The sequence below is a fragment of the Aegilops tauschii genome, chromosome 2 (genome assembly GCF_002575655.3).
Source record: "Aegilops tauschii subsp. strangulata cultivar AL8/78 chromosome 2, Aet v6.0, whole genome shotgun sequence".
In the NCBI taxonomy this organism is placed as follows: Eukaryota; Viridiplantae; Streptophyta; class Magnoliopsida; order Poales; family Poaceae; genus Aegilops; species Aegilops tauschii.
Window position 1 is genome coordinate 4074359 of NC_053036.3, and position 23440 is coordinate 4097798.

General features: G+C 42.3%; 1 protein-coding gene across 1 annotated transcript; it reads left to right on the forward strand.

Annotated features, from left to right (window-relative positions):
• Positions 1-911: 911 nt before the first annotated feature.
• On the forward strand, positions 912-11662 carry LOC109751291 (tau-cadinol synthase). The gene is made up of 7 exons (XM_020310183.3): positions 912-1162; positions 3755-4016; positions 8018-8390; positions 9867-10085; positions 10169-10304; positions 10401-10649; positions 10792-11662. The coding sequence occupies exons 1-7, from the start codon at positions 1064-1066 to the stop codon at positions 11080-11082; spliced, it is 1629 nt and encodes a 542-aa protein (XP_020165772.1). The 5' UTR covers positions 912-1063; the 3' UTR covers positions 11083-11662.
• Positions 11663-23440: the final 11778 nt, after the last annotated feature.

Below are 23440 nucleotides of genomic sequence, written 5' to 3' on the forward strand. Positions count from 1 at the left end.
TATATATATGCCCACGAGGCTCAAGCAATACAATAAACTATTCCACCGAACCTCTCATATTCCTTCTAACAGTGACAAGTGGATATTATGCTTGACCTGATTTGGCTATATATATACATACATGCAGCTCCATTCGTTTCAGACCAGGTCCAGTGGATAAATGAGAATTCAACCATATTGATTGCAGGTTATAATGTGGGTGACACAAGGACGGACGGGTGGTCTCGTGTTGTTTGAACGCGCAGTTCCTGGTGCAGGCGGCGCTCTCTCGGCCGGTGCGCCGCTTTAATGCCGGCTTCATTGAGCGACCACGTCCGCTCTGGCCGGGCATGAATGTGATTACTGATCCTCTGGAGCGACGCTAACCGAAAATGTGCGGGAGGGGGGAGGAGTTTTTGGTGAGGCAGGCTGGTCAGAAGTTGGCTTGGGATCGGTCCAGACTCCCGCAAAGCTCTCCCATTTTTGTCTTTAATTTGCGGGAGAAAATGCGTCCGGACCGCGCCGCGGACCGATATACGGCGCTGCATGGCTTCCGCGGTGTGGCAGCACGGTCCGAATGGTTGCAGGAGATTTGAGCAATTAATATTGAATTAATTAGGTCGTTTTGAGTGGGCGTAGGCTGCATCCCATGCATGCGGTCCTTTACCTCCACCACTGCATGCGCTAGGACTGCTCGTTTATTGGCTGTGGGACACACTGCATTTTAATTTCTCCACTAATTAGGCGTCCTAATTAATAACCGATGCTATTTTCAGTACTCCAATCACTAACCACTTTGGTCCCAGAGATTTTTCCAGCGCGCCCTGTAAACTGTGACGGATGGAGTGGTTAGCTATGTGGTCTGGAGCATAAATACTTCCGCGCGTGACAGGTTGCCTTCAGTCGACTAGTTTGGACACTAGTGACCGACATTTCCTTAGCCTGTCAACTGCATGTGAATGTGTTTGGATGACTCTTGCAAAACCCGGCCACGTGTGGGCTACCAACGTGTATATAAAGGCCACTCTTGCAAATTCCTGCAAAACTAAACACAAAGATACTTGTGCAAATAAGTATATTCCAAATGGTATCTGGCGCTACGACCACTCCCGAGAGGGTCAGCATCTTCGAAGCATCGGTGTGGGATGCCTTCTTCATCCAATACGAGCCAGACCCGCTGCCGGTATATATTTTTCTCTGTTACAAAATTAGCATAACTGACAATCTCTTGTGGTTTTCATGGCTATACTATGGTTGTTCGTTTGCCTAGTAAATGCGAGTGCACCATCCTTAGTGCGTTATAAGTGTTAGACACACCTTCAAGCTTCCGGTTTTGGTAGTAAACACTCATTTACATTTAAATCAGATGTAACATGTACTTGTCTAGTTGAACTAATAATTAAGATGTGCACTTGAAAATGTATTGTGTGTAACATCTATCCAACTGCAACTATGGTGATCTATCGGTTGTGACTTCTCTATGAGATACAAAGATTTACTGGTTATGATATGTTTAGATACAATTATGAAGATCTAATGTAAGTGATCTGTTTAGGTGTGGCTATGTAGATCTAATGGATTGGGTCTATTTGATTACAATTATGTAGATCTAACATATGAGACCAGTTAGTTACGGTGATGTTTATCTAACGGTTATGAATTGCTTAGGTAGTATTATGAAGATCTAATGGATGTGATCTTTTTAGGCACGATTATGCAGATTTAGCAGGTACGATCTACTGATACCGTTATGTAGTTCTGACAGTTATCATCTACTAATAAAGAGATGGTCCACCAGATCGACAAGCGGATTTTTTTAATGCGCATTTCTAGAACAGCCCTTCTATCTTCCAGTGTTGTGCTTTTAATATAATAGTCCGATATTGAGGTCATACACGAGTTACTACAACCATCTTAGTAACCACTACTGAAAATGCACTTGGGGTGAGTCAGACATCATGGTACAAAATGACTCTTTTGCTCGACTCGCTTTTCTGGAACACTCAACTCGTTCCCAGTCTGGTTAAATTTGGGCAACACCGGTTTCACTAAGGCACACCATCTGTTAGGCCACCCCACATGCCAAAAGTTCCTCATGATTCGATTACAAGAGGTGGCCTCAACGCTTTTATGAGAAGCTTAGGATATACAAATCTAACTCAGACTCTACTTGTAACCTATATCCACACACCTTGTAGTATCCTACAGGTTATAGCTTATGCCTAACTCCTATATCTTATTCACCTATTTGTATCATGATTACAAAGTCCAACACGTTTTATCTATTGATATATCTGGTTGATGATTTAGAAAGTCTATTCATGCCATATTTGAGAACTTCTACGAGAACTTGATGTTTAAATCGAGACTTATAGGTTTATAGCATAAGTGTTGTCCTAGCTAGAGGCTTTTAGTATGTTGATTTATATCCAACTGCCACTTTTTATGATGTCTAATTACATACTCATTTACAAATGACCGCAACATTGTTTTACTTGAGAAGCTAATTTTTTTGACGTATCATAACAAAGGAATTTTCCCAAGGAAGTATTTATTTATAGTTATTTCTAAGTCAATGATATTTATATTGATTTATCATTAGTGGTTACTTATTTCAGAAATTATGTGCAACCATAGAGTTTAGAGATCTACAAATATGCATGTGCACGTTAGTATCTTCAATAATGTCACAATCATGATACTGCAAACTAGAACCTGGTGGGCCGAGAAATACCAAATACATCTATTTAATTGCATAACTACTTATTTTCTATTTTATTTTGTATCATGTTTCAACTAATTCTGTATAGCTAACTTTCACATAATCATTTGTATAGCATCTTATAAACCCTGTCATGAATGCAACCAGAGCACCAATTTTTGTATTTTTTTCCCAGATCATCATACCTAATGCTTCTTAAAAATATGTAATTAGAAAAATCAAACATGTTCTTTGCAAAAAAAGCAAATTTGTTAAAACATTATGTACACTACTCTCCATGTCCCAAAATATAGCCCACATTACTTTGAAGTAGCATACAAAGAAGGAGTTAAGATGGGTCATTGGCTCATCGTGCCTCGATTTCCTGATATGTGTTGCGCTGTGAGTAAAAATGTGAAAACTAAGATGTGGTATATGTTGGGATGGAGGGAGTATATATGTACTAGTAATTTCACTAACCAATATGCAAGTGTACTCTTATATGGTTGTCTATTCTATCTATCCATAAGTTGTCTTTGCAAAGGCACATCGGCACGTGTCTTGCATTGAGTCCATTAATTGACCTTGACAAGTACAAAAGGCAAACCAATTTCAAATATCTTTATAAATTCGCGGTGATGGTGTTGATGGTGGAAACGAAATGCCACCACACCGTGCCTTCTTGACCCCTTATGCTGCCTCTCAAAGTCTCTAATCCTCTAATGTCTTCCATGTTTGGCCTCTTATATTTATAAGACAGTGTCCCGAAATTAATTTGCACTCGAAAGAGCCCACTGTGAGCAATGTGAGGCCCACATAGTTCCGCCACGGTATGGTTGCAATGGGGCCCACCTCTAAAATGTCCATAAAATCCTTCGTCGTGCACTTTTTGGTGCTTAAACATTATGTAGAAAATATATTATTAAGTAAATGGTAGTAAAAGTAATAATTATTTCTTAAGAAACAACATAAACTCAAAATAAGGTGGTATTAATAATGTGCATTTCATATTTCTTTACATTCGATGTATCCCCTTTTACCTTTTGGTTAATCATAAGTTATCTAAGCATGCAGATATCTGAAGAATGCATGCATGTGAAAGTGGCCAAATTGAAGGAGGATGTACAGATGTTGTTTAAGACTTTCAACAATACTCCGTTAGAGAAAATGACATTTGTGGACACACTCGAACGTCTCGGAATTGGTCACCTATTTGAAGAACATATCAACACGGCGATAAATGAAATCCACCAGAGTGAATTCAATAGTTCCGGCCTCTATGAGGTTGCTCTTTGCTTTCGCTTGCTTCGGGAGCATGGGGTTTGGGTATCTCCAGGTATCTATATCTATATATATGTTATATATACATATACATATGTAATTTATGTTTATATGTAAATTCTTCTCAATCTGTCATGTCACTTTATATTTTCAAAACTATTTTGATGATTAGATTTGGAATTCAAGGTTAGGGCCAAATAATAGAGGATTGTAAGTTATATGCTCGCTTATTCCAAAATGTAGTGCATATAGATTTTGTCTCAATCCAAACTCTATAAACTCTGACAAATTTTATAGAAAAAAATTCAATATGTACAACACCAAATGATATAAATATATTGACTACATTTTGTAGATGTTGACATTTTCATAACCAGGATAGTGGCCCATGCAAATGCACGGGAAACATCTTTGTTTTTGGAAATTATACTTAGCTCTATCTATCGAGCTTTTTCTCATAGTGTTTGTCAAAAGTGAATTTTGAGGTTATGAGTATACAAAATGGCAACCAATTAATATGCAAACATGTATATAACCATGTTGTTGTGTTGGAGAGTAAAAATTTAGGTGGCTAAAAAATTGATAAACTATTCTTTGTATCTTTGTTTCTTCCAAAGATCTGGACCTTTTCTAGTCTCGCAAATAAGAAGAATTTCGCTGAGTAATAAACATAATACCTGTAAAAACAAAATTACATAGCTAATTTGTACAACATTGGTTACATGGATACCACTCTCGGGGGACATTTTTTTCTTAAATAGATATGCTTCCCTATGCATGTTCGATTGCTTATTAAGAAGTTCATATCAATATTCCAATGCATCCAAAAAATATTATTCTTGACAAATCATCAGACGGTTCAAAGTAGAAAAAAATCAATATAACAAATGAAATAAAATACAAGAAACCAATAGAAAGTAGTAAAACACTAACTGGCAGACTATAAGTTGGAAGGAGAGATATATAGTGATCACCTGAGATGGCATGATGGATAGTGACATTGGAAATAGGATGTATGACCTCTTCGATTTGTTGTATGTTAGTATGCTGCTAGGGGATCCATCAGAAAATCAACAACATTAGCAAAAGGAGCTACACCTTGATGAAACTTTTTCCAACAAGAGGGGAAAAATCCGGCCTCTGCATCAATTAATTCCCATATGTTTTAAGTTCCAAAACATCTAACACCCGCATACAAAAAGTTACAAGGCTAAAACAACTAGAAGGTACTAAGAGTACGTGATGTACCATGGTTAACTAATCCTATTATTGAACCATGTTCCTTATCCCTTGAATATAGCATGTTCTCCCGTCTCCCATTGGCTGCATCCAGAGTCCATGGATGTGCGACTCCCGTGCATCATAGATAGTATCACATATGGATCCAACTGGTAGCCTTGAATATAATTTGTGAAAAAAATAGAATTTTCATACTGTTAAAAACACAATCATTACGACTGTTCCATATTTGCTAAACTAAAGCCCATACCCCCATAAGGACTTGAGCCTTTAGCCTAGGATGAATTACGAGCAACCAGTTTATGAGCATATTCATAATAATTATACTTGTAGGTGGTGGTAAATTATACTCTACATGAACAACACGTTAGAGAAGTATGGCCAATGTGCAACCTAGAAATAGATGTTGGATTGATTCATTGTTGAGATAGAAACAACATTTTGTGTGACCTTGGTACCTACATTTTTTGAGGTTATCTTTAGTCAAGAAAAGTTCTCTATGCAAATATCATATAAAAATATTTATCTTTAAATGGATTTTGAGTTTTCAAATAAATTTCAGAACATGGCCATTAATGACGACGTCAGTGTACATTGTTTTCATGGTGAAAATACCCGGAACATGTAACCTTGAATGGAAGACACCTACTTCACATGACAGGTTATTGTCATCAACCTATTAACTAGATGTGGAAATGTCGTCCACGTATCTCCAGCAAGAGCCCGCCAAAACTCAATATTCGGTCGAACCTCACCTAAAACGGATGCAATGGAAATATCTTTCTGTTGAATGATATTGTGTATGTTTGGGTATTGTATGCTTAGAGACGCGTGCCCTAGCTACGTGCCTTCCTAAAATCTAGGGTTTAGGTCCGAGCAAGAGCCTGTAATAAAAAAGGCATTCTTTTCTGACAAAAAAGGCATTCTTAATTCTCATCAACCCTTTCTAGGTTGGAGAGTCCACGAGCTTTGTTGTTACTACCCCCGTTTCTTCTTAGTCTGCATATAAAATTTTGTCAAAGTCAAACTTACAAAGCTTGACTAACTTTGTAGAAAAAAATATCAACATCTACAATATTATAGGATATGAAAATTAATTTCATGAATCATGATGCATCTAATAATATTGATTTCATCATGTGAATGTTGATATTTTTTTCTATCAACTTAGTCAAAGTTGATAAAGTTTGACTTTGACCAAAATTTATATGCAGACTAAAAAGGAAGGGATGGAATACGTAGGACAGGGTCTTTGAGTGAATGCATTTATTGTGCCACAGCTCTTACCAAACTCTCCCTCATTTATTAATTACCATGAGGCTAGAACATACCTAGAAATCAATGAATTTGTGCATGTTGGCAATGATTTGATGTTGTCACTGGTGCAAGGTGGCCTTTTGACATGGACTAGACAATGATCTGAGAGAGCATTGATCAGGTGGTCATTGATTAATTAAGCACAAGGTCGTAAAGGGATGAGTTGTGTTGCTGTGAAGTACGGGATGGAGGAGGGCAGGGGTAGGTGCCGACGGGGCTCTGTGGTCGACATGTCTAGTAAGGGATGTGCGAGGCTGGGAGAGGTCTTGTTGTGAGGCTTGAGTTTGGATAGCAAAGGAAGATCCATGTTATTATATTACCTAAAATCCATAGTTAAGATTTAACAATGATAGCCACGGTCCAAAAAAATAACGATATGATGCTTTGCTTTTTTGTGAGATTTTCTAGCATGTCTTTCTTTTTCTAGTTAACCCGTCATAAAATTTTAATATATATAATAGATATATATTTTAGTCAAACATTATAAATATTTACTCAAGATAAAATATATATACCTTGTATTTTGAAACAGAAGGAGTATATAGTATGGCTGTAGATAAGAGAACACTAAGAAATGTTCTTCTTTGACCCCAAATTCTTCTGGTACTGAAGTGGGAACAAATTATTCATTGGCCCCACTGCATCTCTACACATGCATGGAAATGGTACATATGTTAGTAGTGTGTCGACTAAAGGCTGGCTGCTCCTCACACTATTGAGTGGTCCGTCGTCCTTTCAGTTGTGGCATCACAAGGCTCTTATCGTGCAATCACCAATGATGTGCCTCGTCCTGAGGTGAATTGTACTGCTAACATTAGGCCGAATGCCCGTTAGTGGTCACCGACATGCTAATATTGTCTTTACAGGTAGTGCATAAAACAATGAGAACTATAACTAAACACATCAGGGCACACAAAACAGAGTGAACTATACCTAAACACATACAAGATTCGACATAAGATACAATTCAATGAGACTTCCTGAAGACGTATTTGACCAGATTGTGTGATAATAACATGAGGAACAATTGTTCATACACTTCCTTGGAAAATATGAAGCATCACTTCTTCTGAAGTATTATAAGGTAATGAAATATTTTATTCCTCTAATATCTGCATAGTACCCAGCAGTAGCAGATGTAGGGGTAAGGTCATGGGGCCATGGCTCCCACAATCAATTTGCACAACTTTTTTTACCAGTGCATTCATTTCTATATACATTATTTATTAACTATTTGTAATGTATTTTGACAAAAAAAAACTGCTACCCTCTGTAATGTTGCCCCCGCGGTCAAATTCTAGACCCGTCACTGCTACCCAAGAAGTAAGAATTATTTTTGTCCTGCACCTTGTTGAAATGTAAAAAAATTCAAACAACCTAGAAGATACTAGGGTTCTATAATGAACTAACTAACACTTCTGCTTTTATCCTTAAGCTAAATTGTCATTTCGTCTCTAATAGGAATCAACATCTAATACATTCCACTAATTTATCTTACAGATGTATTCAATAAATTCAAGGCCGGAGATGGGAGCTTCAACAAGGATATAACTAATGAACCAAGGGCACTATTATGTTTATACAACGCAGCTTACCTTTCAATCCATGGTGAATCAGAACTTGATGAAGCCATTTCATTTGCAAGGCATCACCTTGAATCCACGAGCGGCAATCTTGAGTACCCTTTATCGGAGCAAGTCAAACGAAACCTTGAGATACCATATGCAAGGACTTTGAAGAGAATAGATGCACCATATTACATTGCAGAGTATGGACAAGAGCAAACATGCAACCCTTCCGTGCTTGAGCTTGCAAAGCTCAACTTTAATCTTTTGCAGTGTGTTCACCAGAGGGAGCTCAAGGATTTTTGTCGGTACGTGTTCTACATGTAGCTTTATCGTTGCTCGATCTCCAACTTAAATTATCAAGATATAGAAAAAAAATAAGTTAACAATGTGAGGTTTTCTTCATTTCACCCCCTTCACAAAACTTTGAAAAGGTTATTTTTGTACTTTCTAGGAGTCCATGTGGCACTAATAAAAAAGCTGACGAGTAATTTGGCGCAAGCTCTATATCTCTCTTGTTCCAAGATACACCTGGATCACCGACACGGGGCACCCGACCGTGGGGGATTTTTCCCATCTATTTTATATATTTTTTGCGGTTTTCTTTATGTTTTTTCCTAGGAACCAGGTTTTCACCAGTTTTTATTGTCTTGTTTTCAGGGTTTTTCCTTTCCTTTTCTTTTACCTTTACATTTTCTCTTTATGTTTTCTTCTTTTATTGATTTATATTATTTTATGTTCTATTTGTTGTTTGTGCGAAAACTTTTAAATTACATGAACATTGTTTAAAAACAGGCATGGACACTTCTTTAAAGTACATCCAGCATTTTAAATACGTGCACACCTTTTAAATTACAGGAACATCTTCTTTTGAAATGTGTGAATACTTTCTAAAATTACAAGATCATTTCTTAAATCATGTGAACATCTTTTTTATAATCATATGGACATCTTTCTAATGCATACGTGCTTTTTAATTGCATGAGCATTTAAAAAATGAGTGAACATATTTTATATAGACGAACATGTTTTTAGAATACATTGACACCTTTTTAAAGTACATGAACATATATAAAAATAAGCATTCATGTATCTCTAAAATATATTATTGTATGTCGCCTAAAAGAACAGAGAAAACAGAAGCAAATATGAAGAACTGAAGAATACATGAAAGTGATAGAAAGCAACAGAGAACTTTTTAAAGTGCCATCTTGAACGTCGACATCACTTTTGTTTTAGAATCTATAGTTGACGTCACTTGGACATGGGTAGTACCCAGAGTGTGTCACACTGCAGAACTACGTAGTTGGGTCTGGCCCATGTGCATTGCAACACTTTATCCGTGGGAGCCCAATCTAATTAACCGCAACCCCCTTCTTGAGTTGCAGCACTTTGTCGGTGACTACAGTAACGACAATGACTTTCATGGCAGCGACAATAACAAATCTATAAACTTGCATGATCGTAAGCTAGGTTTGACGAATACATGAACTTTTTGTAATTATGTAGCGTAGAACCCTCGTTTCTTTTTGTTTGATTTGTGGGTGTGGGTGTGAGAGAAAACTAAGAATGAAACCTTAGATTCGTAAAGCAGATGGGCCTAAACGAGGCTTGTGTACGTAACATGGGTTGCAGGAGGGTTGGGTACTTTTGCCATGACCACAATACCCTTTGTAATTAAAGGGGTAAATCTTACTGTTATTCAATTGCACCAAAAAATAAAATTTTGTAAAAAGGTATACCGAAGTAAATCTCTAACAACATCAAATTAACGTTGATTTTAGGTGGGGAAACGATCTCTATGAAGAGGTCGAACTAAGCTACTCTCGGAATCGTATAGTTGAATGCTACTTCTGGTCCTACACTGTGCACTATGAGCAACAGTATGGACATGCACGAATAATCCTTGCAAAGGTATTTGTGCTGACTTCCATGTTAGATGACACTTTCGATATGCATGCTACCTTGGAAGAGGCTGAAAAGCTCACCGAAGCCATACAAAGGTGGGCACTAATCTCCTTGTGGCAATTCTGTCCTATAATGTCATACTTGCGTGACGGCCTAAACTAACTGGCCCTACATGCAGATGGGACGAGAGTGCTGTTTTTCTATTACCAGAGTACTTGAAAAAGTTCTATGTCAGGTTGATGAATACCTTCATAGAGATTGAGCATGAACTGAAACCTGATCATAAGTACCGTGTTGCTTATTGTAGGAAAGCGGTATATATTTATTCTACCATAAACACTTCAGAATCTTATTAATTTAGCTCTTAATTAATCTAACAACACTGTCTACCTTGCAATGCATGCACGCAGATACAAACTTTGTGTAGGTCTTACCAACAGGAATCTGAATGGTTTCATAACAGTTACATACCAAGCTTTGAAAATCACCTCAAGTGCTCGCTCATCTCTTCAGCTATTGCGATGCTATCTGTTGTTTTACTTGTTGGTATGGGTGACGAAGCTACAAGGGAAGCATTCGAGTGGGCCATCGGTTGCACCGATGCTGTAATGGCTGGCAGTGTTGTGGCACGTTTGGCGAATGACATGACTTCATTTAAGGTAAATATATAGCTGTAGTACACATATACATGCTTGGTTAGAAGCTATACACATGTCCCTTCATAATATCCAAATGTTCTTTAACTGAAACTTTAGCAAAATAGATCGAGTAACTAATTATATGTGTGTGCTCACTTCACAGAATGGAAAGAACAAGAAGGATGTGGCCAGCTCTGTGGATAGCTATATCAACCAGTACCACGTTACGGGTGATGTAGCTTTTGCTGTGCTGGATAATATGGTTGAAGATGCATGGAAAACTACCAATCAGGCACGATTTGACCGTCGTGCGATGCTCCCACTTGTAGAACGAGTCGCGAGAATGACCAAGAGCATGGTCTTCACGTATCATCACAAGAAGGACCGCTACACATTCAGCCGTTTGAACAAAGATAGGGTCAAGCAGCAGTTCGTCGACCCAATCCCCCTCTAGCTTGGCGGATGTTTATGCCCCTTGTTTATTTCTATTTCTATTCTCCAATAAGATAATCACATCTTGTGTTTTATTTATTCGAAATTTCAAACTCAGAGTGTAATCACACATGTACTTGTGCATGTTCTCGTAATATCTCTTCTAGTTTAGGGTATTGAACGAATTGAGTAAAATCTTGAGCCAGGACATTTTGAAAGGAAGCCGGTTAGCTTGTGCTATTTGTGATGTAGTATCAAAGTTTAAATACTTCCAGTAGTATCATCATCGCAACATGCTCAACGTATTTACTAAGCTAATACCACTAGATAGACCCGGGGTTTTATACTACTCCCTCCGTTCCTAAATATTTGTCTTTCTAGAGATTTCAACAAGTGACTACATACGGAGCAAAATGAGTGAATATATACTCTAAAATATGTCTATATACATTCGTATGTGGTAGTCTATTTGAAATCTCTAAAAAGACAAATATTTAGAAATGGAGGGAGTACAAAGCAACATCATCCAGAAGTGCTGCCATGGCAGCAGGCCCACCAAGCGTCTTGTACATGGGCGGGACCTGAATGTGCATCACACTAAAGCCGACTACAAGTAGTACACAATCCCTAAAAAAAAGTACACAAGGGGAGCAGCACACAAGGCATCCGGGCTTGGATCAGAAGTTCAGAACGGCACGGCACGGACCGGTACAGCGCCGCAGGTCATGCCCGCCCGCCGCTGCGCACGCGGATGGACATATTGTTTCGGCTGCCGCAGGGCACCGCGGCCTGCATGTGTGGGGTGTTGGTCGGCAATTCAGCATGACAATGTAGAGCGGCCTCACGGCGGTATTGGCCAAGAACTTTGGGTTCCTGATGTACGCGTTGAGCAGCGGCATGAACAAATCCGAGGTCTGCGTGAACACCGCGACCCTGTTGTCCGAGAGGCATCCAATGAAACCATCGGAGGAAGCCCGGGAAGAAGACGAGATCATGGAGTAGCAGCACAACAAGCAGGGGAAGCAGGAAAAGGTGAGCAGCAGTGGCCCTACGTTGAAGCTCTTGGCCATGGCCTCCTTTGCTACCACGAGCTTGTTGCAAACGTACGTACGTTGCAGTGCTGAATGCCTGCCACGGAGCCTGATCTACCATCTACATGATGTATATATAGCCTATGGGTTACGTACGGGTTGCAGATGAATTCCACAGAAGTGCACCGCTCTTGTCCTTTCGTCATCATGAAACTAAAAGCAATTTTTTATGCTACACTACGTAACACGTTGCGAATGATGAAGCTGGTGTGAGTGTGAACGGCATAGACCAACACGGATTAATTCCATCGTCCACCCTTAAGGCCTACTAATTAATTGACCGCACTATACATAATTTGCTTCTGGTCGCATGACATTAACTAGGCAGTGTGTATGGTTGCTGAATACCGAGGTGATGAACAAGACCCACGATTTCAATGAATTTTGAAATATATTTTTTTCCGCCAAATATAATTTTATTAAACGACTTTGAGATAAGTTCCAAAAATCAAATTCATCTTCAAATTTCATCCACAAGATACAAGTGCCATAAAAACCTTGAAGGAAAGGTAACTGTTAACCACCGGAGAAAAATGGGGAGAGAAATCACACAGTAAAATCTATCGTGGGCCCTGAATTGAATCCACACGGAGACTTTTTGTCACCGATTTGTATTTTCTCTACACTAGATAATTGTTTGTGTGTTGCAATGGGTATAAATAGTTAAAGAGAAAAGTATGTTTTGGCCCTCAAGTTTCCATAAAGTATAGACTTGGTCCCTCAAGATTTTTGGGTACATATTTGTTCCTTCAAGTCTCAAAACCAGCTAAGTTTAGTCCAGAACCAGATTTTGACCACTTTGACCGGGTTTGACGCCCAGATTTTGACCAGGTTTGACCGGATGGACAGTACATTCGAAAAAAAGTACAAAGTCCATATTTTTTTATCCACGTAGCACGCCCAAGTATCTTGAGTGCCAAAATATTTCAGATTTGTTTGATTTTTTTGCTATTTTTTGAATTTACTGTTCACCTAGAGTAGATTGTTTGGTTTTCTTTTTTTTCCACAAGCTCCTCAAGTGTTCAAAGACCATGAAATTGGCACGTTCCTTGTGCATGTAAGGATATTGGATGGAAAAATGAGATTTTTTTAATGTTTTCTGAATTATTTTCAAACTTTCTGTTCATATGGTCAGTCCTGGTCAAAATTTGGGCGGTCAAAGTGGTTAAAATCTGGTTTTAGACTAAACTTACTCGATTTTGAGACTTGAAGGACCAAATGTGTTGGGATATAACCCCATAGTATGACCCGCCCGTTAAGGGCCGGGTTATCCAGTGGCGGCTTGGAGAAAAAGCTCAACAGATGGGCCGTGATGATCAGGAGACTCAAGGCCCGGAAGGTAACTCATGAAGCAGGCCGGCTCATGGCCTAGTGTCTCGGACGCTGGCTCATGTGAAGAGATAATGAAAATTCCCTTACTTGGGGAATATGATGAGTAGGAAATAGATTAGGTCACGGGTTTCGGACTCTGTTGTAAACCCATGGCCTTAACCTATATATAAAGGGGAGCTCCTGAGGTAGAAAGATTAAGTTAAAAGCTGGGTAAATCCTTGTCTCTCGATTCCGATCAACCCCGTTCAAGCTACTACCTAGCTATGATGGCCTCACGACTAAGTCCTTCCATGAGGACATCTGTCGTGACAAAACCACGACAGTTGGCGCCCACCGTGGGGCTATCGCCCTATGGTGTTGAGTTCTTGTAGGGAGCTCTCCCAGGGATCGAGGGATATGCGATCGGCCACATGACCAAGAGTCGCCGCGGCAAGCTCTACATCGACGATTCAGGCTGGGGCCCCGAGGCCGACTCAATAGAGTACGGGTACCGGGTCCCCTTTGGCAAGATCCACGCTTCATTGGCAAAATCGGCGAATCAGGACCCAAGCCAGACATCTGCGCACCGACATCGTTGAGCCGGCTCAGCGCATGCAACCCGCCCGGGCTCAACCCGGCCAGAAGCACTGATACGTCTCCAACATATCTATAATTTTTTATTGTTTCATGCAATTATATTATCTGTTTTGGATGTTTAATGGGCTTTATTATGCACTTTTATATTGTTTTTGGGACTAATCTATTAACCGAAGGCCCAGTGCAAATTGCTGTTTTTTTGCCTATTTCAGTCTTTCGCAGAAAAGGAATATCAAACGGAATCCAAACGGAATGAAACCTTCGCGAGGATCGTTTTGGAACAAACGCAATCCAGGAGACTTGGAGTGGACGTCAAGGAAGCAACGAGGCGGCCACGAGGCAGGGAGGCGCGCCCCCACCCTCGTGGGCCCCTCATAGCTCCACCGACCTACTTCTTTCGCCTATATATACTCTTATACCCTGAAAACTTCTAGGGGAGCCACGAAACCTATTTTCCACCGCCGCAACCTTCTGTACCCGTGAGATCCCATCTTGGGGCCTTTTCCGGCGCTCCGTCGGAGGGGGAATCGATCACGGAGGGCTTCTACATCAACACCATAGCCTCTCCGATGATGTGTGAGTAGTTTACCACAGACCTTCGGGTCCATAGTTATTAGCTAGATGGCTTCTTCTCTCTCTTTGGATCTCAATACAAAGTTCTCCTTGATTCTATTGGAGATCTATTCGATGTAATACTTTTTACAGTGTGTTTGTCAAGATCCAATGAATTGTGGGTTTATGATCAAGATTATCTATGAACAATATTTGATTCTTCTCTGAATTCTTATATGCATGATTTTATATCTTTGCAAGTCTCTTCAAATTATCAGTTTGGTTTGGCCTACTAGATTGATCTTTCTTGCAATGGGAGAAGTGCTTAGCTTTGGGTTCAATCTTGCGGTGTCATTTCCCAGTGACAGCAGGGGCAGCAAGGCACATATTGTATTGTTGCAATCGAGGATAAAAAGATGGGGTTTATATCATATTGCTTGAGTTTATCCCTCTACATCATGTCATCTTGCCTAATGCGTTACTCTGTTCTTATGAACTTAATACTCTAGATGCATGCTGGATAGCGGTCGTTGTGTGGAGTAATAGTAGTAGATGCAGAATCGTTCGGTCTACTTGTCACGGACGTGATGCCTATATAGTATATACATGATCATGCCTAGATATTCTTATAACTATGCGCTTTTCTATCGATTGCTCGACAGTAATTTGTTCACCCACCGTAGAATTTGCTATCTTGAGAGAAGCCACTAGTGAAACCTATGGCTCCCGGGTCTATTTTCCATCATATTAATCTCCCGCCAACGTGCTATTTCTATCGCCGTTTATTTTGCAATCTTTACTTTCCAATCTATACAACAAAAATACCAAAAATATTTATCTTATTATCTCTATCAGATCTCACCTTTGCAAGTGGCCGTGAAGGGATTGACAACCCCTTTATCGCGTTGGTTGCAAGGTTCTTGATTGTTTGTGCAGGTACTAGGGATTTGCGTGTAGTCTCCTACTGGATTGATACCTTGGTTCTCAAAAACTGAGAGAAATACTTACGCTACTTTGCTGCATCACCCTTTCCTCTTCAAGGGAAAACCAACGCATGCTCAAGAGGTAGCAAGCACATCTTCATTGGTTTCACTAAGGGCCGGTCGATGTTGCGGATGACTCGGCGTCCGGCGGTTAATCCCCCGTCTACTCTGATGGCGAGTCCTCGGTCGGTGAGACCGATTTGATCCTCCCGCTTTATGATGGTAGGCTTGGGCTACCCTGATGATGAGCCGACCCTGGACGCATCCGAGCCGCCACACCAGGTGGTCGTTTACATGGAAAGCACGGCGTCGACTCTCGACTCCACAGCGGCTGGTGCAGTAACTGGCACCACGGCACCAGGTACGGCCGGCTCAAACAAAACGTCGGCTGAAGCTATGGCCGACTTGAGGGCTGCCATGACGACCCTCCTGGAAACTCCAGTAACCGTGGAGAACCAGGCGGAACGTAACACCGAGTTGGCTAAACTCCGCGAGCAGATGGCTAAGGTTCGGGAGGATATCAATGCTCAAAATCTTTGCATGGCTGAGGTGCAGGCCCACATCCGCAGTGAGGCGATCAGCTCAAAGCAGAGGCCTTGTACCTAAGTCTGCAAAAGGATGCTTCAGATGCGGTGCATCAGTGGAGGCACGCGAGCCGGCTACACTTCAACTATGAGCCTACTTGTCTGTTCACCACACCACATGAGACGCCGGGGGCTGGCACCAGTACGCCGGAGGCCACGATCATACCTCAACTGACCCGGGTCGTTCCCCCGAATACGGGGACGGAGCAGCCGCGGGCGGCCCAGGCTCAACAGCATGAGCCAGTTCGTAACCCATCACCAGTTCCACCTCGCCATTTCCAAACACCAGCGGGTCATTTTTTTAAACCCCGTGGATAACATGTTGGCGGCGCTCCCTATCACGGGGAACACTCCAATCAAGATTGAGTCTAGGAACGCCATCGAGTTGTTGAAGACAGCTGTTATACATCTCCAACATATCTATAATTTTTGATTGTTCTATGTTGTTATATTATCATTCTTGGATGTTTTATAATCATTTTGTATCATTTTTTGGTACTAACCTATTCACATAGTGCCAAGTGCGAGTTGCTGTTTTCTGCATGTTTTTTACATCGCAGGAAATCAATACCAAACGGAGTCCAAATGCAGCGAAACTTTTTGTTGATTTTTTTGGATCAGAAGACATCCAGTGGGCCGGAGAAGCGTCCGGGGGGTGCTTCGAGGGGAGCACAACCCACCAGGGCACGCCTGGAGGCCCAGGCGCGCCCTGGTGGATTGTGCCCACCTCGGGTGCCCCCCGAACCGACTCTTTGCTCTATAAATACCCTAATATTCCAGAAACCCTAGGGGAGTCGACGAAAATCAATTCCAGTCACCGCAGAGTCCAGAATCACAAGATCCAATCTAGACACCATCACGGAGGGGTGCATCATGTTCATTGGTGCCTCTCCGATGATACGTGAGTAGTTTTTTCTAGACCTTCCGGTCCGTAGTTAGTAGCTAGATGGCTTCCTCTCTCTCGTTTGATTCTCAATACAATGGTCTCTTGGAGATCCATATGCTGTAACTCTTTTTGCGGTGTGTTCATTGGGATCGGATGAACTTTGAGTTTGTGATCAGATCTATCTTTTTATCCGTGAAAGTTATTTGAGTCTTCTTTGATCTCTTATATGCATAATTGCTTATAGCCTCGTATTTCTTTTTCTATATTTGGGTTTAGTTTGGCCCACTCGATCTATTTATCTTGCAATTGGAAGAGGTGCTCTGTGATGGGTTGGATCTTACGGTGCTTGATCCCAGTGACAGAAGGGGAACCGACACATATGTATCGTTGCCATTAAGGATAACAAGATGGGATCTATTTCTACATAAATAGATCTTGTCTACATTATGTATCGTTCTTATTGCATTACTACATTTCTTCATGAATTTAATACACTAGATGCATGCTGGATAGCGGTCGATGTGTGGAGTAATAGTAGTAGATGCAGGCTGGAGTCGGTCTACTAATCTTGGACGTGATGCCTATATAATGATCGTTGCCTGGATATCGTCATGACTATTTAAAGTTCCCAAATTCATCGAATTCGACAGAAACAGGATTCTCACGGGTGAGTTGGCGAACAGAGAGCAAATTTGTGATAAGAGAGGGAGAAAGCAAAACATTGCGAAGAACGAGCAGAGAATTGGTGGTGATCAGCGAGCCGTGGCCGGTGTGGGTGATCAGGAGATGACCACCATTGCCGACCACAATCTGAGTAGGGGAGGAGTGGGGAAAAAGGGAATGGAGAGTATCAGGGTTGGCAGTCATGTGTGCCGTCGCGCCTGAGTCGATGTACCAGTCCGAGGTGCTCCCAGCAGCCGGAGCCGAAGTAGATGCGGCCTGCAGAGCCGTGTGCAGCGGCCCCATGTCCCAAGGCTGCGGCTGCGGTGGCGCGGTGCTGGAGCTGGCGCTTGGAGAACTGTAGCCGAAGCCGGGAGGTGCGCCATAGGCACCGTAGCCGGGAGGGAACGGTGGCGCGGTCAGGCCGGCGTAGTAGGCTTGCTGCGGAGGTGCGCCGGGGCTAGTGCCAGGTGCGCGCCAGGGCATGGGCCAGGCTTGCACCAGGCCAGTCCAAGAGTTGGCGCCCGGAGCCTGGCCTGGAAGAGCAGGCGCACGGGAGGGCGGTGGTGTGGTCGAGGAAGACGCCCCTGGACTACCACGGCCACGACGTTTGCCACGGCCGGCGCTGGAGTTAGCTGGCGGGGCAGCGTTGGGTGCAGACGGGGTCGGGGACCGCGTGGCGTGCCCGGCCACCAGAGCGTGGGTGTGCTGAATGCGCGCCGTCTGCTCGGGAAACCATCACTATACACTAGATGTTACACCAGCAAGCAGGCACCTCCCGGTCCATGTTACACCACCTGGCAAAACAGCAGCAGCAAACGAAATATGTAACTACTACTAGTGCACAGTACTGCCGGACAGGGTCAGAATACTTTGCAATATACGGGATGGACGAAATACTTACCATCATATACTAGCAAACACTCATCGCAGCAATTTCAGTCTGAGCGACGTCACGAGGCGATGGGCTTCAGATATACTACCACCTAGCTGCAGGCTACACTTGTGCTAGCCTACCCAATGTGTCCGCTTCTTCTTCGTTGGCATGGCTCCAGCAGGCATATTGCATCTGTATCTGCATAACTGTTGCTCCGTGGACTTGCTGCAACTCAGTTCATCACCCTCCTTGGCACCCAATTCTGAAACGTTTTGAGGTCTATTAACCTGATAAGAACATGGAGACAAACACAAGCTCTGTGGAGCTTGTGTACTTCTTGCAGTTACTAGGGCCTTATTACCTTGCGTGAATGAACCTTCTGCCCAGAGGAGTTGCTTGCTAGTTAGTACAACAAGCATCATCTCTCCTTGAATAACACCATTCTTGTGTGGCTCCTGTTGCACTCAGCCACACCTTTCACCCAACTCAATCGGTTGCTTCCAAGGAGGTTCATCTACAAAATGGAGCAATATATAACGGAGATTAGCTACCAACAGTACACACACGTCTGACTGAAGTAGCTAGGAGGTCGATCAGAGCGAGGCACTTACAGTTCTGTCTAACTAGTTAGGTAAGTTTCACATGTAAACAGTTGGGGGCAGCAAGTAAGTCCCCTGCATTAATTGAAATCTTGATTCTCTGTTGACCCCATGCATGACTAGAGCCCGCGCTGCCCCGCTTCTTGTTCAAAGTTGAACCACCGCCTCCACATGGTGGATTCTCTGGTGTTAGAGATACGACAGGCAAATCAACACGACGAAGAACGAAAAGCAATCAGGGTACACGAGATTTAATGTGCAAAACCCCTCCAACACGAAAGGAAAAAAACCACGGACGCCAGCCAGCAAATCTTCTCTATAATGGGGGAGGTCACAAACGTCGGGGATTACAACTTATCAAATTATCTCCACTTTGGCCCAAGCCTCCCGGCGACAGGCCTCGCTCCGCTCGCTCGTTAGAAGTTAGCCTTTCTCTTTATACTTGAATTTGGATCACAACATAATATCTGGAACACGGAGATCTTCATCATGCCATACACCGTAAACACATCTGCAACGTCACCTCACTGATCGGGTAGCACACATGGTGTGCAGTGATGCGGAGAACGCCACCGGTGAACACCTCTTGCTGGATCGACATTTCGTTGAACACCTCTTGCTGGATCGACATTTCGTTGAACACCTGGTATGCAGGAAGTGGGTGGTGATTGTTTTATTGTCTCCGCTCTGAGGGTTTGGATGTTGATGTTGCTCCACTCCAAACCGATCCAACATAGCCCAGGGATTTCATGCGATTCACAGAAGCAAATCACACCCAGTGCAGCGGATGTTATGAATCTGGCCGAGAGAGTTGAGGAACAAACAATTGGAGCAAAATTTTGAGGAAATTTTTGGGGCTATGATTACCAAGTTGTGACGACCCAAGTACAGAGATGGGACAGACAGACAAATTCGGTACCAATCGTTGATACAAGTTAATGATACAATGGAGATTTGGGATGAGAAATAGACAAGGAGATGGGAGGAATACAAAGAGGAGGAGGTGAGCAACAAGAGCAAAGGTGAGGAGCTTCAAAAGGTTTAGTCATTCATTCGCTGGCGTTGTCGTTCGTTGTTGCTTCCTTTATAATCCAGCCGCTCCAACGAGCCAAGTCCATTACTAACTCCAGCCCATGTCATGGCTTGGCCGACTGGCTTCTTTATGGCCAAGGTTATGACACAGGGGTCTTCTATTCTTCTATGGGCTCAATTTTCACCATCTAGCCCCAAATTATATCCTTCATATTGCCACTTTCATAACTTTTAATGAAGCCTTCCTTCATTACACACATAAGTCGTACAACTTAAGCTCACAAGGTGTCAATCACGGTGTTTATCATCGTTCCACACATAAACTATGCATACCTAAATCTGGCAATGTTGGGGAACTAAACTATACCCAAATTGAAAGTCCGACGGCGCCACTGCAGTCTGCGCGTGAAACTCATAGAGTGTGTGTGCATGCACCTACAACTAGCTACCTTACGAGTGTAGACATGTACTATGTAAATGCCAGTCGGTGCGTGGAATGGTGGAAGCCGCCCATATTGATCTGCTCGCCAGGCTAGCGAGTTAACCAACCATCTGCCACCCACCTACCGATACCACAGTGACAGGTGCACGTGGTGGTGGCGGCGCAGAGAAGCACTGCGTCGCCCCAAGAAGACCACGCTCCTAGCCAACTGAGCGACGCGGCTAACACTCTACCCTCGAGCTCGTTGCTGAGTGTCGTCCATGGAAGCTTCATGCATACCACATTGGAGAGTCCCAGGCTATTTAAAGTAATAATGGTTATACTAAACTTTTATAATTTATTTTTATAGAACCATAAGTTTAACTAGTTAATATTTTCTATAAATTAATTATCAATGGTTAACAATGTAAAATATTTTAAAATAATAACTATGATGTTATTTGTTATATTATTCTAGCTTCCATCATAATGAAATACAAATGCATCATGCTAACTTTAAACTACATTAAAGTTTGTACAAACAAAAGTTTTCCTCTTTTTAACTTCAGGACGTTGGCTCTTAATAAGATATTTTAAAGTGAACCTTCTAAATGTGAGAAAAAAATCAAGACAGTATGCGAAGCCTAGACATGGTTAATCTATGCCGCTTTAATTTATTATAGAATCTGTATTACTTTTTACAAATATATTGTATGTATATTAATGTGTTCTTGTTTTTGTATACTTTAATATCTTAAAATATCATGACAGAGATCCTGAAACCGCTTGCTCTAGCAAATATCTTGATAATGGTTTCTGGTGTAAGATCATGAACAAGCAAATAGGAAACTCTAGAATACATAAGTTTTGGATGTTGAAATTATCATTGTGAGACATATTTCAAGAAGTACCCAGCTCGAATAGGGTGATTATTTCTGGTTCATTACTTGCTACTAGTAAAATGCCCATGCCTAGCGACGGGCTATTAAAAAAATTAATGGTTGCAACTGTAAACATAATGCATGCCAAATTTTATATGTATAGAAAAAGATATAGCTAGTAATAGACTAAAAATAATTGAAATCCACTTCAAACGAACGAATGTATTAATCGCACACAACATTCATCAGTTCTTCTCCGGCTGGAAATGGACCTTGATTCGCTATTGCCACAACATCATATTGCTCCACGGAACCCATCAGCCTCCTTCTCGCTAGCACCGAGGAACCCCATTTGTGCCTCATTCTCATTGGCATCAAGGGACCGCATTTGGCCATTTCCGCCGCCACTGCCACCAACATCTTCTATGACATGTCCGCTACCGCCCCTGACATCTTCTCCACGAGCGCTGTCACGAAGCCATGTCCACCATGTTTCACTTCACCTTATATTGCGCCTCACGTATCACAAGTACTAATATCCAACTATGCATATTAGTAAAATACAACAATGGATCTGTAGTACATCAATATCTACACAACAAATTTGTTTTGTCGAGCGACTTGTATGCTTGCCTTCCCAAAACCAATATGACACATCCTGATCGAACCCTTTGGTCCATAGACAAATTATAGTAATTCTGCTCTCAAAAGGAGAACTGGCAGAGATAAAGAAAAAAAAGTGAAATCCAATAGCAAAATTTTAAAACACACGTATCCTCATACAACTAAGTTTATATAGCTAGCTAATTATAGAGACTTTATATTATGACTCCATTCAGTTCTATGAAAAAACTTATGGCACAAATTCAAAGTGTTATATATGAATTAGCACGTTCAAACAATGTTTCATTAATTAGTGGTCACAGATATATAGAAGAATTTTGCCCTTGATGACCAGGGATGAATTAATGCAGGTTGCTAGCCTTGGCATAGGAATGTAATGTGGAAGAGACAAGACATGTAAGGTTTTGGTCTTCTTGTTTGATGAAAACTTAATTCTTTTGTAAATTCATATGAATTTATTACTAATGCAATTTCCTCACCGTTGGAGTAGTAATGTGCAGCAGTGCATATCATTATGGAGCTTGAGTGGCACATAACCACCAAACATCACCTATTATCACAGTTGGAGTAGAAAATTAGAGGATAATTAATTAAGGGGAGGCAGCAGCCCAGGCCTAGTTGGACAAGTGGTCTACTAGAGAAGCATCTCCAATAGATGGTCCAAATTTTGACGGTCCAAAACTGAAGATGTAAAATTTGGACCGCAAAAAAGTGCGTTTTGGAGCTTTGAAAAAAGGCCAACTCCAACAGATGGTCCAAATTCATGGTCCAAAAGAGCAACTCCAATAGATGGTCCAAATTCATGGTCCAAAACCGGTTAGAGATGCCTTGGGGAATTCCGTCGAACACCTCGTGCGCGTGGTGGAAGAAGTTGGCCGCCGGTTGGATTGGCTGCTGCTGACGGTTGCGGTCGGCTCCGGACGGCGGCGGTGATAAGAAATGAGGTTGGAGGCCGGCCAAGAGGAGCTCGGCGTGCGGCGAGGACTTGTTGGACAGCCGGGCGGATGGCGGCGGGGAGGCGGTCGTGCGGCCGGCGCAACGGCCGTGGACAGGCTCACGGCCGACTGGAGGAGGTCGACGGCAGCCTAAAATACCCGGCGGAGGCCTACCGCGGCAGCCGGACCGCCGGAGGGGCCGAATCCCGCGCCGGCTACCACTCGATTCGGCGGCGTCCAGGCGGCGGCGGCGGGGAGGCGACTGGGGCGACGGGGGCGGAGGGCGGCGGAGGGGATGTGGGGTGGTGGCGGCGCTGACGGCGAAGTTTTGGGCGGTCGCGGCAGCG

Excerpts from the sequence above, each read along its gene's own strand:
- LOC109751291 (XM_020310183.3), top strand. The coding sequence starts at position 1,064 with ATGGTATCTGGCGCTACGACCACTCCCGAGAGGGTCAGCATCTTCGAA. Across the intron at positions 10,086-10,168 it reads CTCACCGAAGCCATACAAAG|ATGGGACGAGAGTGCTGTTT; the intron begins GTGGGCACTAAT and ends CCCTACATGCAG. Across the intron at positions 10,650-10,791 it reads ATGACATGACTTCATTTAAG|AATGGAAAGAACAAGAAGGA; the intron begins GTAAATATATAG and ends CTCACTTCACAG.